This window comes from Poecilia formosa, unplaced genomic scaffold (genome assembly GCF_000485575.1).
Source record: "Poecilia formosa unplaced genomic scaffold, Poecilia_formosa-5.1.2 Scaffold143, whole genome shotgun sequence".
Classification (NCBI taxonomy): Eukaryota; Metazoa; Chordata; class Actinopteri; order Cyprinodontiformes; family Poeciliidae; genus Poecilia; species Poecilia formosa.
Window position 1 is genome coordinate 1,556,670 of NW_006800082.1, and position 13,349 is coordinate 1,570,018.

General features: G+C 39.2%; 1 protein-coding gene and 1 long non-coding RNA gene across 4 annotated transcripts in view; one reads left to right on the forward strand and one right to left on the reverse strand.

Annotated features, from left to right (window-relative positions):
- The window catches only part of LOC103145541 (unconventional myosin-VIIa-like), a 38,751-nt gene extending 28,817 nt beyond the window's left edge, over positions 1-9,934 (forward strand). For both annotated transcript variants that reach the window (XM_016676892.1, XM_007562998.2), the window contains 20 exons: positions 128-301; positions 373-600; positions 2,163-2,333; positions 2,535-2,652; positions 2,740-2,866; positions 3,018-3,187; positions 3,269-3,459; positions 4,149-4,270; positions 4,339-4,496; positions 4,903-5,056; positions 5,142-5,297; positions 5,376-5,481; positions 5,858-5,971; positions 6,573-6,651; positions 6,723-6,838; positions 8,195-8,380; positions 9,110-9,226; positions 9,315-9,398; positions 9,479-9,598; positions 9,751-9,934. In XM_016676892.1, the coding sequence (XP_016532378.1) occupies positions 128-301; positions 373-600; positions 2,163-2,333; positions 2,535-2,652; positions 2,740-2,866; positions 3,018-3,187; positions 3,269-3,459; positions 4,149-4,270; positions 4,339-4,496; positions 4,903-5,056; positions 5,142-5,297; positions 5,376-5,481; positions 5,858-5,971; positions 6,573-6,651; positions 6,723-6,838; positions 8,195-8,380; positions 9,110-9,226; positions 9,315-9,398; positions 9,479-9,598; positions 9,751-9,843 (2,784 nt within the window). In that variant the 3' untranslated portion in view covers positions 9,844-9,934. The remainder of the gene's footprint in view (positions 1-127; positions 302-372; positions 601-2,162; positions 2,334-2,534; positions 2,653-2,739; positions 2,867-3,017; positions 3,188-3,268; positions 3,460-4,148; positions 4,271-4,338; positions 4,497-4,902; positions 5,057-5,141; positions 5,298-5,375; positions 5,482-5,857; positions 5,972-6,572; positions 6,652-6,722; positions 6,839-8,194; positions 8,381-9,109; positions 9,227-9,314; positions 9,399-9,478; positions 9,599-9,750) is intronic.
- A 1,818-nt stretch (positions 9,935-11,752) lies between these two features.
- LOC107837461 (uncharacterized) overlaps positions 11,753-13,349 on the reverse strand; it is a 33,935-nt gene continuing 32,338 nt past the window's right edge. For both annotated transcript variants that reach the window (XR_001663462.1, XR_001663463.1), the window contains exons 3-4: positions 12,646-12,652; positions 11,753-11,763 (exon numbers count right to left, since the gene is read on the reverse strand). This is a non-coding gene — a long non-coding RNA (uncharacterized LOC107837461). The remainder of the gene's footprint in view (positions 11,764-12,645; positions 12,653-13,349) is intronic.

Below are 13,349 nucleotides of genomic sequence, written 5' to 3' on the forward strand. Positions count from 1 at the left end.
TGCAGCGCTGTCGTAAAGTTTATAAACAGAATAAATCAGAACCAACATAACAGAGCTGCTCCAACATGCTTCTAGTGTTGCTTAGTTAGTATAATTAGCGAGTTTCTGTGTGTTTTGTTTCCTTGAGGCGACCAAGTCCAAGAAGCCCATCATGCTGCCGGTGACGTTCATGGATGGCACCACCAAGACGCTGCTGGCGGACTCTGCCACCACGGCCTTCGAGCTCTGCAATGCCCTGGCGGACAAGATCAACCTGCGCGACCGCTTCGGGTTCTCCTTGTACATCGCTCTGTTCGATAAGGTATGGCCCGAAATGCCCCCATGATGTCATCCACTGCGGCGCCGCCACTGACGGACGCGTGTCTCCGTCAGGTGTCGTCTCTGGGCAGCGGCAGCGACCACGTCATGGATGCTGTGTCGCAGTGCGAGCAGTATGCCAAAGAGCAGGGCGCCCAGGAGAGGAACGCCCCCTGGAGACTGTTCTTCAGGAAGGAGATCTTCAGCCCCTGGCACGACCCCACGGAGGACTACGTCGCCACAAACCTGATTTACCAGCAGATCGTCAGAGGAGTGAAGTTTGGAGAGTATCGCTGTGAGAAGGTCAGCAGCCACAATCTCTGTGACGAAGCAGATAGATGTTTGAGAGTTCCTCATATCTTCTGCTGTTTTTACAGTGAAAATTAACTTTCAGGGACATTTTGAGAGATTTAAATGTGATCATTTTAGTAACTTGATTCAAAATGCATTATGTAGTTATACATTTCAATATTTGTTTTTCATGTCTGATGAAGGAAATGTGATTTTTAATCCAGTAGACACTCATTGTCGCCCTCCATGAAAAGACTAACAACTTGATCGTTAGATAAGCATTACATGCAGAGAGCTGTATCCAAGCATATTAATGGAAAGTTGAGTGGAAGAAAAATGTGCAGAAGTAACAAGTATAACAGTGAAGAAGCATCAGAAACTTCTTACCTGGGCTATGAAGTCCTTGTTTCATTGTGACATCCTTTAGTGATGCAGTAACTCATGCATAAGGAGCCCAAACCAACTGCTCAGTCCGTATACTTTCAGCATATGGACATACTCTTTATTAATTTTAACACATACTTGTGTTAAAATTAGGGCCAGGACCATAACACATTAATTTTGATATATTAATTACACAGATTTTTAAAAGTAATCAATTACTTTTTTGGTGGTGGTGGTTTAAAAAAAAAAAAAAAAGGTTCCAATCAGAATATGTTTCTAACACGCTTGTAAATCTGACGCACAAATGACATCCGCTAACATCAGCGATGGATAATAAAGCTACTTTTCTTGATCCATTTTTGAAATATTTGCTTCAAAAATTAGTCTGATGGGATGCTGAAAAGTCTATTGTTGTGCTAACAGGGGTTAGTTTATCAGTGACACTATTCAAGCCTAAAATAGCATCTCAATACAAAACATGTAGCATTACACATGCTAATGCTAATGTCAGCGTCCACAGTTCACATTTCTAAAGAAGTTCCTTGAATGATCAGGAGATTCTGAAACACTTAAAAATTTTACTTTGCTCCAACATAATGGTTAAATAACTTTAATAACAGATTAAAAACAGCAAATATCTTTGTTGTTGAGCTCATTCAATAATTTATCAGCAAAAGGGGTTTTAAATTGAAGATTTTGACAGTTTATAGTTTTTGTTTAAAATTACAGACCTTCCAGTTAAATTCAGCTTTTGGTTGGTCTAATGCGATATTCTAACTTTCCAAGATACTCAATTTTAAGTTCATTTGCCACAATGAAACATTAACAGAAATCAGCCCCAAAAATACTCTGTGCTGCCAAAAGTACAACCCACTCCTAATGTTTAGGGCTTAATGTGATGTTAGTCTACCTGGTGCAGCTGGAAAGGTGTTGAAATTGATGATAAAAAATTGTCCAAATAGTTTTTCTGTCCTGAAGCATTAAGTGTTCCTTTCACTTGCCTGTTGATCCCACTCACTTTCTCTGTGTTATGATACTGCTAACAATGAACTGTGGAGAATCTAGCAGTGAAGAGCACAGGCACCATGCAGGACTTCACTGAGCTCCTGAGAGTATTTTAGTACCTGCATAAGAACAGATTTTCAGGTCATATTAAACATTTTCGTTTAAACTGCATCCATCCTCTGCAGGAGGAAGATCTGGCTGAGCTGGCCTCTCAGCAGTACTTTGTGGACTATGGCTCTGAGATCCTCCAGGAGCGCCTGCTCAGCCTCATCCCGTCCTACATCCCCGACAGAGAAGTCACCTCGACTAAGACTGCAGAGAAGTGGGCTCAGCTCATCATCAACGCCCACAAAAAGGTACCTGCTCAACTGCTCACTCTGAAAGGAGATAAACATAGACAGAACTGAGCAGACGAAAATCTCATTATCTAAAAGGAACATGTTTTAAATAACCCTAACCTGTTCAGAGGAACATAATAGGTCACCTTTAAAACAACAAATCTTTGGTTTTATTTCTCACCGTTGAGCGATGGTGACTCACTGCATCTCGTCCTGCAGGGATTATACCACAAAAGGAGGCTGAACACTCAGAAGGTGAGGGAGGATGTTGTGGATTTCGCTCGGTTAAAGTGGCCTTTACTCTTCTCACGTTTCTACGAGGCCTTTAAATTCTCAGGTAAGGAGGTCAGGTTATTCTTATCTATGTTTCAGAAACACAGGAGTGGTGTTGATGATTTTAAATGGATATAATTGTCTGCTACAGGGCCCAGTCTGCCAAAGAATGATGTGATTGTGGCGGTGAACTGGACTGGGGTTTACTTTGTGGATGAGCAGGAGCAGGTTCTTCTGGAGCTGTCGTTCCCAGAAATCACAGCCGTGTCCAGCAGCAGGTAGGAGAATAGCTTATCCAATTAAATGTCAGAATGATTGATTAATTCTCAGAATAATCGATTTCGAATATAATTGTTAGTTGCAGCCCTACCATGTTCTTGAAGCTGTTGCTATGGAAATCACTTTAAAGTTTAAACTTTCATTGTCCAGAGGAGGAAAACTGCAAGGTCAGAGTTTCACACTCGCCACCATCAAAGGAGACGAGTACACCTTCACCTCCAACAACGCGGAGGACATCCGGGACCTGGTGGTCACCTTCCTCGAAGGTCTGAAGAAGAAGTCCAAATATGTGGTGGGACTGCTGGACTGTCCAAACCCTGGTGAGCTTCAGGATCGGTCTGGGGGAAGGTTCTGCTGTCCTGAACCGAGCTGTGACTCTCGCTGTGACCTCTGTCCTGCAGCTGGCGTTGACTCCACCTTCCTGAGCTTCTGTAAGGGGGATCTGATAATCCTGGATGAACATGACGGAGAACATGTGATGAACTCCGGCTGGGCGCACGGCGTCAACGACAGGACCAAGCAGAGAGGAGACTTCCCTGCCGACTGCGTCTACGTGTTGCCCACCATCACCAGGCCGCAATACGACATCGTGGTAAGAGCCAGTCATCAGGGTGAACGACTTTAACGCTCAGTCTGAACTTACTATGGTTCTGTTCCATCCTGGAACAGCGCCGCTCATGGTGGCATCATGCTGGACTAGCTCTGTTAGTCCTGATTTGTTCTTCTTGTAGATTTTGTTCATAAAATATTGCACAACTAAAAGTTGGCATAGGGACAAACTTTGAAAAGTGAGACACACAAAGAACACTGTATGTGAAGAACCATGCATACACTGCAAAAACTCAAGGACCTCTTACACAGAATTCATGTTTTGCACGTTTTTGTACTTCTATTTGAGTTTTTGGCAAGAAGTTAATGTTTTTTGGTGTCTGGAATAAGAGTCATTTAAAAAACCTTCCAATTGTTAAGTCACATCAGTAGGCACTGCCATTCACCTGGCAACCCCAGCAGAGTTCCACCCGTTACCTAGCAACCAAAGCTAAGCTCCACCATTTTTGGTCAGTTGGTTTGTGTGAAAAATGTATTGAGCATGTTTTGTTTAGGCCATAGGCCTATCAAAACCTGTTAAAAGAAACATAATAACTCACCTTTAACTTGAGAATCTAATCCTGACCCTGGATATTTTTTTTAGAAATTACATAATGTGTAATAATTACCTTCCTCAGTGTAAATGTTGTCATTTTATTCTTTTTTATCCTAACCTGCCTGTTCCGGTCTCAGGCTCTGGTGACGATGACTCCTGATCAGAGGAGGGAGTCTCTCAGTTTGTCTCAGATGAGTCTTTCTGAAAAAGACAAATCCAGGGCCTACACCCTGGAGGAGTTTTCCTACGACCACTTCAGGTGCCCGACCAACCAAATGCCTCTCACAGAATGGGTTGGGTGCTTGCTTTAACCTTTAACCTCTCCAGGCCGCCTCCGAAGAGCACCCTGAGCCGAGTGATGATGTCCAAAGCTCGAGGGAAGGAGCGACTGTGGAGCTGCGTCAGGGAGCCTCTCAAACAGCCGCTGCTGAAGAAAGTCCTGGCGCACGACGAACTCTCCCAGGAGGCCCTTCTGGCCTTCATAGATATCCTTCACTTCTCACGTTAATCACATCGCACTTCAATACAACAGAAATTAATTAGAACAATTATTTTTAAACTACTTCAAGGTTCGTAGAGTAAGAAAAGACTGAAGGAAATTCACTGCAAAAACGCAAAGTCTTCCCAGGTATTTCTGGTCTAGTCCAAACATCTTGGTACACTTAAAATAAGACAAAACTAACTCATAAGTAACTTTTCAGCAAGATATAGAAACTTGTTTTAATATTATTTTTGTTTCTCTAACAGTTGAGTTTTGCAGCATATCTCACATTAAATGTGGATTTATTACAGCCAATTAAAAATCAGCATTTTATCAGGTGTGTTGAGTGTTTCGGATTCGATGTGTCGTCTCTGCACCTGTGTGGTTTTTTTCCCTGACCGTATCCGTACCTGTGATGAAATACATGGGTGACTACCCGTCCAAACGGGCTCGGTCCGTCAACGAGCTCACCGATCAGATTTTTGAAGGAGCGCTGAAGGCGGAGCCGCTGAAGGATGAAATCTACTGCCAGATCCTCAAACAGCTCACAGACAATCACATCAAGTTAGTAAATCTCAACTGAAGGCCAGCGATACGTTTATTTCTCTCAGTCTGCCCTGTCAGCTGATGCTGTTGTTTCTCTGTGAAGGTTCAGTGAGGAGAAGGGCTGGGAGCTGCTGTGGCTCTGCACTGGTTTGTTTCCTCCCAGTAACATCCTGCTGCCCCACGTCCAGAAGTTCCTCCAGGCCAAGAAGCACTTCCCGCTGGCGCCAGACTGCATGCAGCGGCTGCAGAAAGCCCTGCGGTACCACATGGCTGCTCTTCCACCCCATCCTTGTTTTCCCTCTTGCTTCATCTCTCCTCTTCCTCCTGATTTGTGCAGAAACGGATCCAGGAAGTACCCTCCTCACCTGGTGGAGGTGGAGGCCATCCAGCACAAGACCACGCAGATTTTCCACAAGGTTTACTTCCCTGATGACTCAGATGAGGTCAGAGGCGACACGGGTTCAAAACATTTGTTGGAAAACTGGAACCGTCTGAACTGAAAGATCTAAACTTTGTTCAGGATTTGCTTTATTAAAAAATTATTGTAAAACTTTTCAAAAAATTGCAGAAAATTCTCAGTTTTGCTTTGATAAAATGTAAAATAAGTGTTTTACAAAATAAAACACTTGTTCTTCTTTCTTAAATTGAAGAGAAAAGAAAACTTGGCTACAGATCTATCTACATGTTGTTCCTTAACTTCCTCTAATATTTCTGTATTTGCACTGCTTATCTGTAAACTGTGCACACGTGGAACCAAATGGCAAATTTTTGATCATTTTTGGTAAACAAACGTTTTCTTTGGTTTTCTTGTGATCTCAGGTGTTTGAAGTGGAGTCGAGCACGAAGGCTAAAGATTTCTGCCACAACATCTCCGGTCGACTGATGCTCAAATCCTCCGAGGGCTTCAGTCTCTTTGTAAAGATCACAGACAAGGTGAGGAGACTGCAACAAAGTAGAGATTTGTTTTTTAATCATGAGAATATTGTCATAATCTTAGTAGAATAAATATTACCAGAAGATAGTTGGAAAATTACTAGGAACAAGCTTCTTTTTTTCCTCGTATAATTACAACTTCTTGTGATATGACATTTTTGTCATATGACATTATTGTATAACTAAGAAATTTTTTCTGGTAATATTATGACTTTTCTCATAATGTTGACTATTTTGTTATTACAACTTTATTCTCAAATTATTAGGTCATATTCTGGTAATATTCAGACTTTTATTATCGTAATATTGCAGCTTTATTTTTGTATGATTTTTTTTCTCAGAATATTGACTTTATTCTCATAATAACATTTTTTATTTCTTAGCCTGGTCCTACAGTTTGTGTCCTAATAAAATAAAATAAAATATCAACATTTAGTTGTTAGATGTGGACTAAATATCAGCGGCGTAGTGAGTGAGATTTACATTTAAGAAAATCTGAAGCCTTTCCAGTTCCTTCAGTCCTTTTCTCTTTAAATATTAAATATGTATCTTTTGCTTCTTTGTAAAAAGATTCACCTCTCTCATTTTCTTTTGTTTTCAGGTCATCAGTGTGCCAGACGGCGACTTTTTCTTTGACTTTGTGAGGCATCTGACTGACTGGATCAAGAAAGCGAGACATGGTAACGGAGGTGGACAGCTGCTCTCGTCTCTGAAGCTCAGACTGTTTGAGCATCTCTGACTCTTCCTGCAGGCTCTACAGGCGCGGTGCCTTCATTGACCTATCAGGTGTTCTTCATGAAGAAGCTGTGGACCAACACGGTGCCAGGAAAAGACTCCATGGCCGACTCCATCTTCCATTACTATCAGGTGCTTTCAGAAACGTTTCAACAGGACATTAAACATAATTAATGTGTCTACTCAACACAGTTCTTCAGAAAACTTGAGGCTAAGATGTAAAAATATGGATTCTATTTCTATCCCTGGAGGATTTCATATTTAATTTGTGTTCAGTTTATAACTCACATAAAGTAGAATATTGTGAAAAATGTCATTATTAGCTCTCATTTCAGAAATTAAAGCTCAAATATTAGAGTAAAATATTTTAAGCCTTTATTTCTTGTAACTCTGAAAATTACGACTTATAGATAGTGAGAACCTAAGATAAATTAAATATTACATAAGATCAATAAAAAAGGATATTTTAAGCAGAAATGTCAGGTTTCTGAGAATTATATTATTTTCTATGCACTCAGTTCTTGGTTGGGTTCCTTTTGCATGAATTACTGGTTCAGTAGAGCCTCTAACACGATGAAGGCAACATTTGTAGCCCATGTTTCAGATTCATCCAAGCAAATGCTTCTTCCTACTCCCTCTTGGATATGTTATGTTGACATTACTCTTTTTGTTTTTGGACTATTCGCATTTTTAATTTGTTTTATTTATTCATTCATTTCTTTATGCTTGTTTCTGTCATTTTTCTCATGTCTGAAATAAATCTCCTCAAGGCTGCGGTTGCCTTTGTTGCTGGCGCACTTTTTCTTTCCACTCAACTTTCTATGAATATGTTTGGATACAGCACTCTGAGCAACCAGACTCTTCAGCAATGATCAGACGTACACTAAAGGAGTGCTACGTTGTTCAATTTGAAACAAGACAATCTTTATTTCCTTATTTTAAAATGAATTACTCTTATTTGCACTTCAATGTATTTTTAATATTGTAAAAGACAAAAAATCTGCAGAATGTGCCACATTTTTATCTGACTACTTGATATCAGAATATTTGATTACTAAGAAAATTGTTAGTTGCTCCCCTAAATATTACACAATGTTGTAATTTTCTTATACACTGAATTTTGGGTTTTCATTCCTTGTGAGCCGTAGTAAAAAAAAAAAAATACAAGAAATAAAAACTTTATGTATTTTACTCTGTGTGGTGAATCTATAACACTATATAAGATTCACTTTCTGAAATGAGTGATGGATTTTTAACTTTTTCATGATGATATTCTTCTTGTTTCAGAAATCCAAAACATAAAAAAATATTTGCAGATTTGCCTCATTAAAAGAAAGGGACCCAGTTTTCAGATTTATTATTAAACTAACGATTTAAAATTTAGATTTGTGCTTGAATGTTTAATGGTAAAATAACTGATGACCATAAGCAGCCTTCAGTTTTGTTTCCCTGCTTGTACTTAAAGAAAAAAAATGCTTTTCTGTGCAGGAGCTGCCCAAGTATCTCCGCGGTTACCACAAGTGTTCGAGGGAGGAGGTGCACCAGCTGGCGGCTCTGATATACAGGGTGAAGTTTGAAGAGGACAAATCCCATTTCCAGAATATTCCCAAGATTCTGAAGGACCTCGTCCCTCAGGACCAGATCCGACATCTGTCCCCAGACGACTGGAAGAAGGTGAGCAGAGCAGCAGAACCGAGTGAGACCAGGTTTACTTTCAGCAGCACAAAGAACGAAAAAGAAATAAAATCTGGTTTCGTTAATGTGATTCAGATGCCTTTTTCTGAGACCTGGATTTATTTTCTGTGTATTTTTTAACAAGCTCTAAATGTTCCAGATCATCAAACAAAGTTAACCTGCAATAACAAAAAAAGTTGTTTTGAAATCGTTTCTTTCAAGGGAAGAGTCCAATCAACAAGTTCACATAAGAAAATAACATTTCAAGCTATCTTCAGTAATGAAGCCGAATAAAATCCAGAGCTAACTCACTGCTGGATGCCTTCAAAAACAACAGGTTTTGGAGTGGCCTAGTCAAAGTCTGGACTAAAATCTGACTGGAATGCTGTAAAATCTTCCAATGTGAATTAAATAAAATAATTCTGGCCAAAATTCCTCCACAGTAATCTAAAAAAACTTATTAATTTCTTCTGGGAAGCAGAACCAGATTAGGTACTATTTTTGTTATGTCCAAGTTGGTTTAGAATGCTTTTATTCACTTTTTAAAACTTAATTTTATATTTATGCAGGTTGTCTTTGATAAGTCTTAGCTGAAAGAATTGAATTGATTTTTCTTTTATTTTTTAGTCAGTTGAAAGCAGAGATCCACAAACTAATGGATTTCTAGCATCCTTCCTAGTGAATGATGAGTTTGTGTGACTCACATTTTAGATTTTCTTCTCTCCTCAGTCCATCATGACGCTCTTTAACAAACAGTCGGGAAAAGCACCCGAAGACGCCAAACTCTCTTTCCTGAAGGTCATTTACAAATGGCCGACATTTGGCTCCGCCTTCTTTGAAGTCAAGGTGAAGATGCCAGAAAAGTAGTTGTAAACAAGACCAAAAGTAATATATTTTGATCCTTGCTACATGTAATGTTTTTGATTTTCTGCAGCAAACAACAGATCCAAATTACCCAGAAACTCTCCTGATTGCCATCAATAAACACGGAGTCAGTCTGATTGATCCGAAGGCTAAGGTGAGGATTGATCTCACGGTTTTATCTTTACAACTTGATGAAGATGTCATGTTAATCTGTGCTAATCCCTCATCCTGCAGGACATCCTGACCACTCATCCCTTCACCAAGATCTCCAACTGGAGCAGCGGCAACACGTACTTCCACATCACCATCGGGAACCTGGTGCGAGGCAGCAAGCTGCTCTGCGAAACGTCTCTGGTGAGCGTCTGAATTCACTTAGTAAGGACAGTTCTGACCGTCGGCATAGAAACATGACAGAAAGACATGCAGACAGACGCCCTGCAGGTGATTCTCAGGTGTTGTCCGCTAGTCCTGCAGCTAATTACCTGTTGTCTCTCCAACAACTCCAGGGATACAAGATGGATGACCTTTTGACCTCTTACATCAGCCAGATGTTGACAACGATGACCAAGCAGCGAACGTCCAGAGGAAACAGCAAGTGATCAGGCCACACTCCTGAACTAAAACCTACCTTTCATTTTTCTGTCCTGTCTTAAAAACTCACCTTTTGCCTTTAAAATTACTCTTTCAGGACTTTTCTGTGTTGAACTATTTTAGCTGTTTCTGGATTGATTAACAGCCTTGCAAAAAATATTAACACCCCAGGAAAATCAACACACTTTGTCATGTTACAACTACAAAGCTGAGTGTCTTTGTCTGCAGGACTTAATGTGACAGACCAACAAAGAGGGATGATGTGGAAATGCTTATGCTGCAGCTTTTAATGCAGCCCTGATCCAAACAGCTCAATCAATGGATGTAAGCAAGAGGTATTTCAGACTTTTCATTTAGAGGTGTAGAAGCAGAGGTGCATCCTAAAGTTGCAGGATCCAACCTTTTCTCTGCAGTCTGAATTCCCAATTTCGACTAAATGATAGTTTTCAAAGTGTCTGCAGTCTGAACGATCATTTCGCTTTTTATTCAACATTTACGTCACTGATGTGAAACATGAGTCATAATTCTGCAGCAGAAGAGGCCAGACACAGTAAATCTGGATGTAAACAATGGCTGAAAAAATAATTCTGAAATTTATGAAAGAAGTTAGTCAGTGAATTGCATCACATCACAATCCCACCACTCTTACATACAAGCAGACTTCTCCACATAAGTTGTAGCCAGTTCTCTACAAAAGGCCATTGCTATTAGCTGTGCTTTCTTTTTATTATCTTCCTTCGTCTTTTCATGATCTTGTGATGAAGTCGGCTCCCATTGGTCAACAGATTTAAAATCGATCCGTATTATTATTTCCGTAAACTGATCGACTGCTGAGTCACATCTATGTTCTTCTTCTGTACATTCAGGCCGTTTTGTGGTCGTAAACAGTTCACACAGAAGTCTGACTGCAGTCGCATATAATTAGCAGCATGAACAACCACCAAATAAAATGGATTTCAGCAATAGAATTGACCCATACATTTTTAGATTTAGCCTGTAAGACATTAGAAAACCATAATTTTACTTAAACTTCACAATTAAACACTGCTCTGTACTGGTCTGTCACACAAGTTTCCATTGAAATACATTGAAACCAGTTATTGTGACATGAAAAAGGTCTAAATTAATGTTAATCCTGCAACCTGAAATTGAAATGAAGCAATGAGGCCACATGTCACATGAGGCCATTTCTAACCTCTCTAGTAGGGTAAGCATTTTATTTTTAATTTACGCATTACTGCAATAAAATTAATTTTATTCTGGACGATGGAGCCCAAGACCAACTATTTTCCTTTTTTAGACTAAACATTAACTCCCAGTGAGTTTCTTCACATATGTGTTGAAGTTGAATTTTTACACCTTTAACTAATACAGTTTTAAATTTAGTTCTACAGTGAAAACCTGCGTCATGAAATCAAAAACAAAAATATTCATCTCCCACAAAAATGTAAATTAGACGACTTTTTCCAGTCATTTTATGTATTTAGCATAATTGTTTGTTTAGATCATCTTTCCTCTCTGTTGGATAAAGTTTATATGTGGTTTTAGATTAAAGGAAATGTGATTTGTTCTGCAGGTGTGCCACTAAATTAAAACGCCATCTTTGTTTCATAAGGTTGGTTTTCAGAGCATCTGTTCCTAAAGGACACCACAGGAATCTGTTTCTAATCTTATGTTTAAATACAAATAATTTAATAATTTGAGTGTGAAGTCATCATGTCTCACTTTTCTGGACATCATCCATGTACAAAGTACTTTTATCAAGATATGTGACATAACTTTATGTAGCCATAAATAAATTACATTTTGCAAAGAAAGTTGGATTAATTTCTCATTTAAATATGGTTTCTTCACTTTTATCAAAAAGATCATTGAAGATTATAATTTAGAAAAACAGCAAAAACACAGAATGCTTTCAAGTATTTTGTCTATGTTCTAGTAAAAATATCTTAGTGCACTTTAAGATAAAATTAACTTACAGATAACTTCTCAGAAAGATATAGGAGCTCATTTTAAGTCAGTAATTTATTGATATTGATGAAAAAGTCCTAGTCCTTGAGCAGATCATTTCACTTATAAAATGAGAAAAATGTCTAGTTCTAAGTGAAATAATCTGCCAGTGGAACTGGTTCTTAATCAATATTGAATTTAAAAATCCTGAATAAATTTAAAATTGAGCCATAAACAGCTCCATCCATTATTACTAACTGAAACAGAACGCTGTGGTGTGATGTCAACATTCTTCTTGTCACATAGCAGGTTCAAACACGCAGCAAACTCATGAACAATGCAAACTCCAGGACACGCAGACACACAAAAAAACAAATGCAACAGAAAAACACTGCAAATAAAAAACACTGCAGCCACAGGAAATAGGAGCAAGGAGAAATGCCATGATTATAGTAAAAATAGCAAGTCTGAAAACTCGCTTTACAAGACTGAAGCGCTGCTGGCCACAAGGGGGAGTCGACCAACGAAGTCGCATGGAACAAGACCCTCAGTGAAGACCGTAGACATACTTATGTGTCTACAGTTACAGGAAGGAAGAAAAGGTGTGTCATATTTAACGACGTCGCTCAGAGCACAAAGCATAGAATTAGACTGAATAGATCTGCCCTTATACATTGTCACCAATCCCTGATCTAGATTTTTTTTCCATATCAGGTTTGATACATATCAGATCGGTCCATCACTAGCTTTGTGGAGCAACTGCAGCTTTTCATATTTAGACCATGTTTCATTTTCATTTGTTTCGTTGATTGTGGGTTTTTGTTTGTACACATTTACACCTGTTTGCTGCATGTTTGTACCTGTTGGCTACTTTATTTCCCTGACCGTTTTACCCATACATGAACCTCTGTGGCAATTTGAGACAGAACTCACCGCACAGAGATGATGCTTAGGCCTCAACATTCACCAATAAACACTAAGCTCCCAGATGGAGAAAAGGATACAGGCCTCCAAAAAGCTGTGCTGGTTGCTGGGAGACTGAAGGAGAACACACCGCTACATACCTGGTCTATTTATACCAGCACGTTTAGGTAGGAGGAGTCAGGACAGATTACTGGGCTTCAGCACAAGAATTTAAGGTTCTGGATAGAACAGTTTTGAAAAGGACTGTTGACCAAACTCTGCTTGTTTGGGTTCTTTAATAAAAAATACTTTGATGCCTACAACACAGAAAGAAATAGTTCTTTATGCTGCTGTTTAAAATCTAAAACATACACATCAGACTTCAGAGCTTCAATGTGATCAACTATCCAGACATTTTGGATTTTCTTCATACAGACTGCTTCTGTCAAGGTTTTGGCACAAAATGCTAAAAAAGTTTGAACTGGGCTCAACAAACAGGATGGTGCAGCACTGCTGAGACTGATGGTAGAGGAACAGAAACCTCCCATCCAAATAAGGAACTTCCACATGTGAAAAAAAGTTGGTATTTGTAGCATTATCTATCATAAAATAATCATTCTCATTAAAAATCTATCTTTAAGCAACTAAACCAGCTTCATTA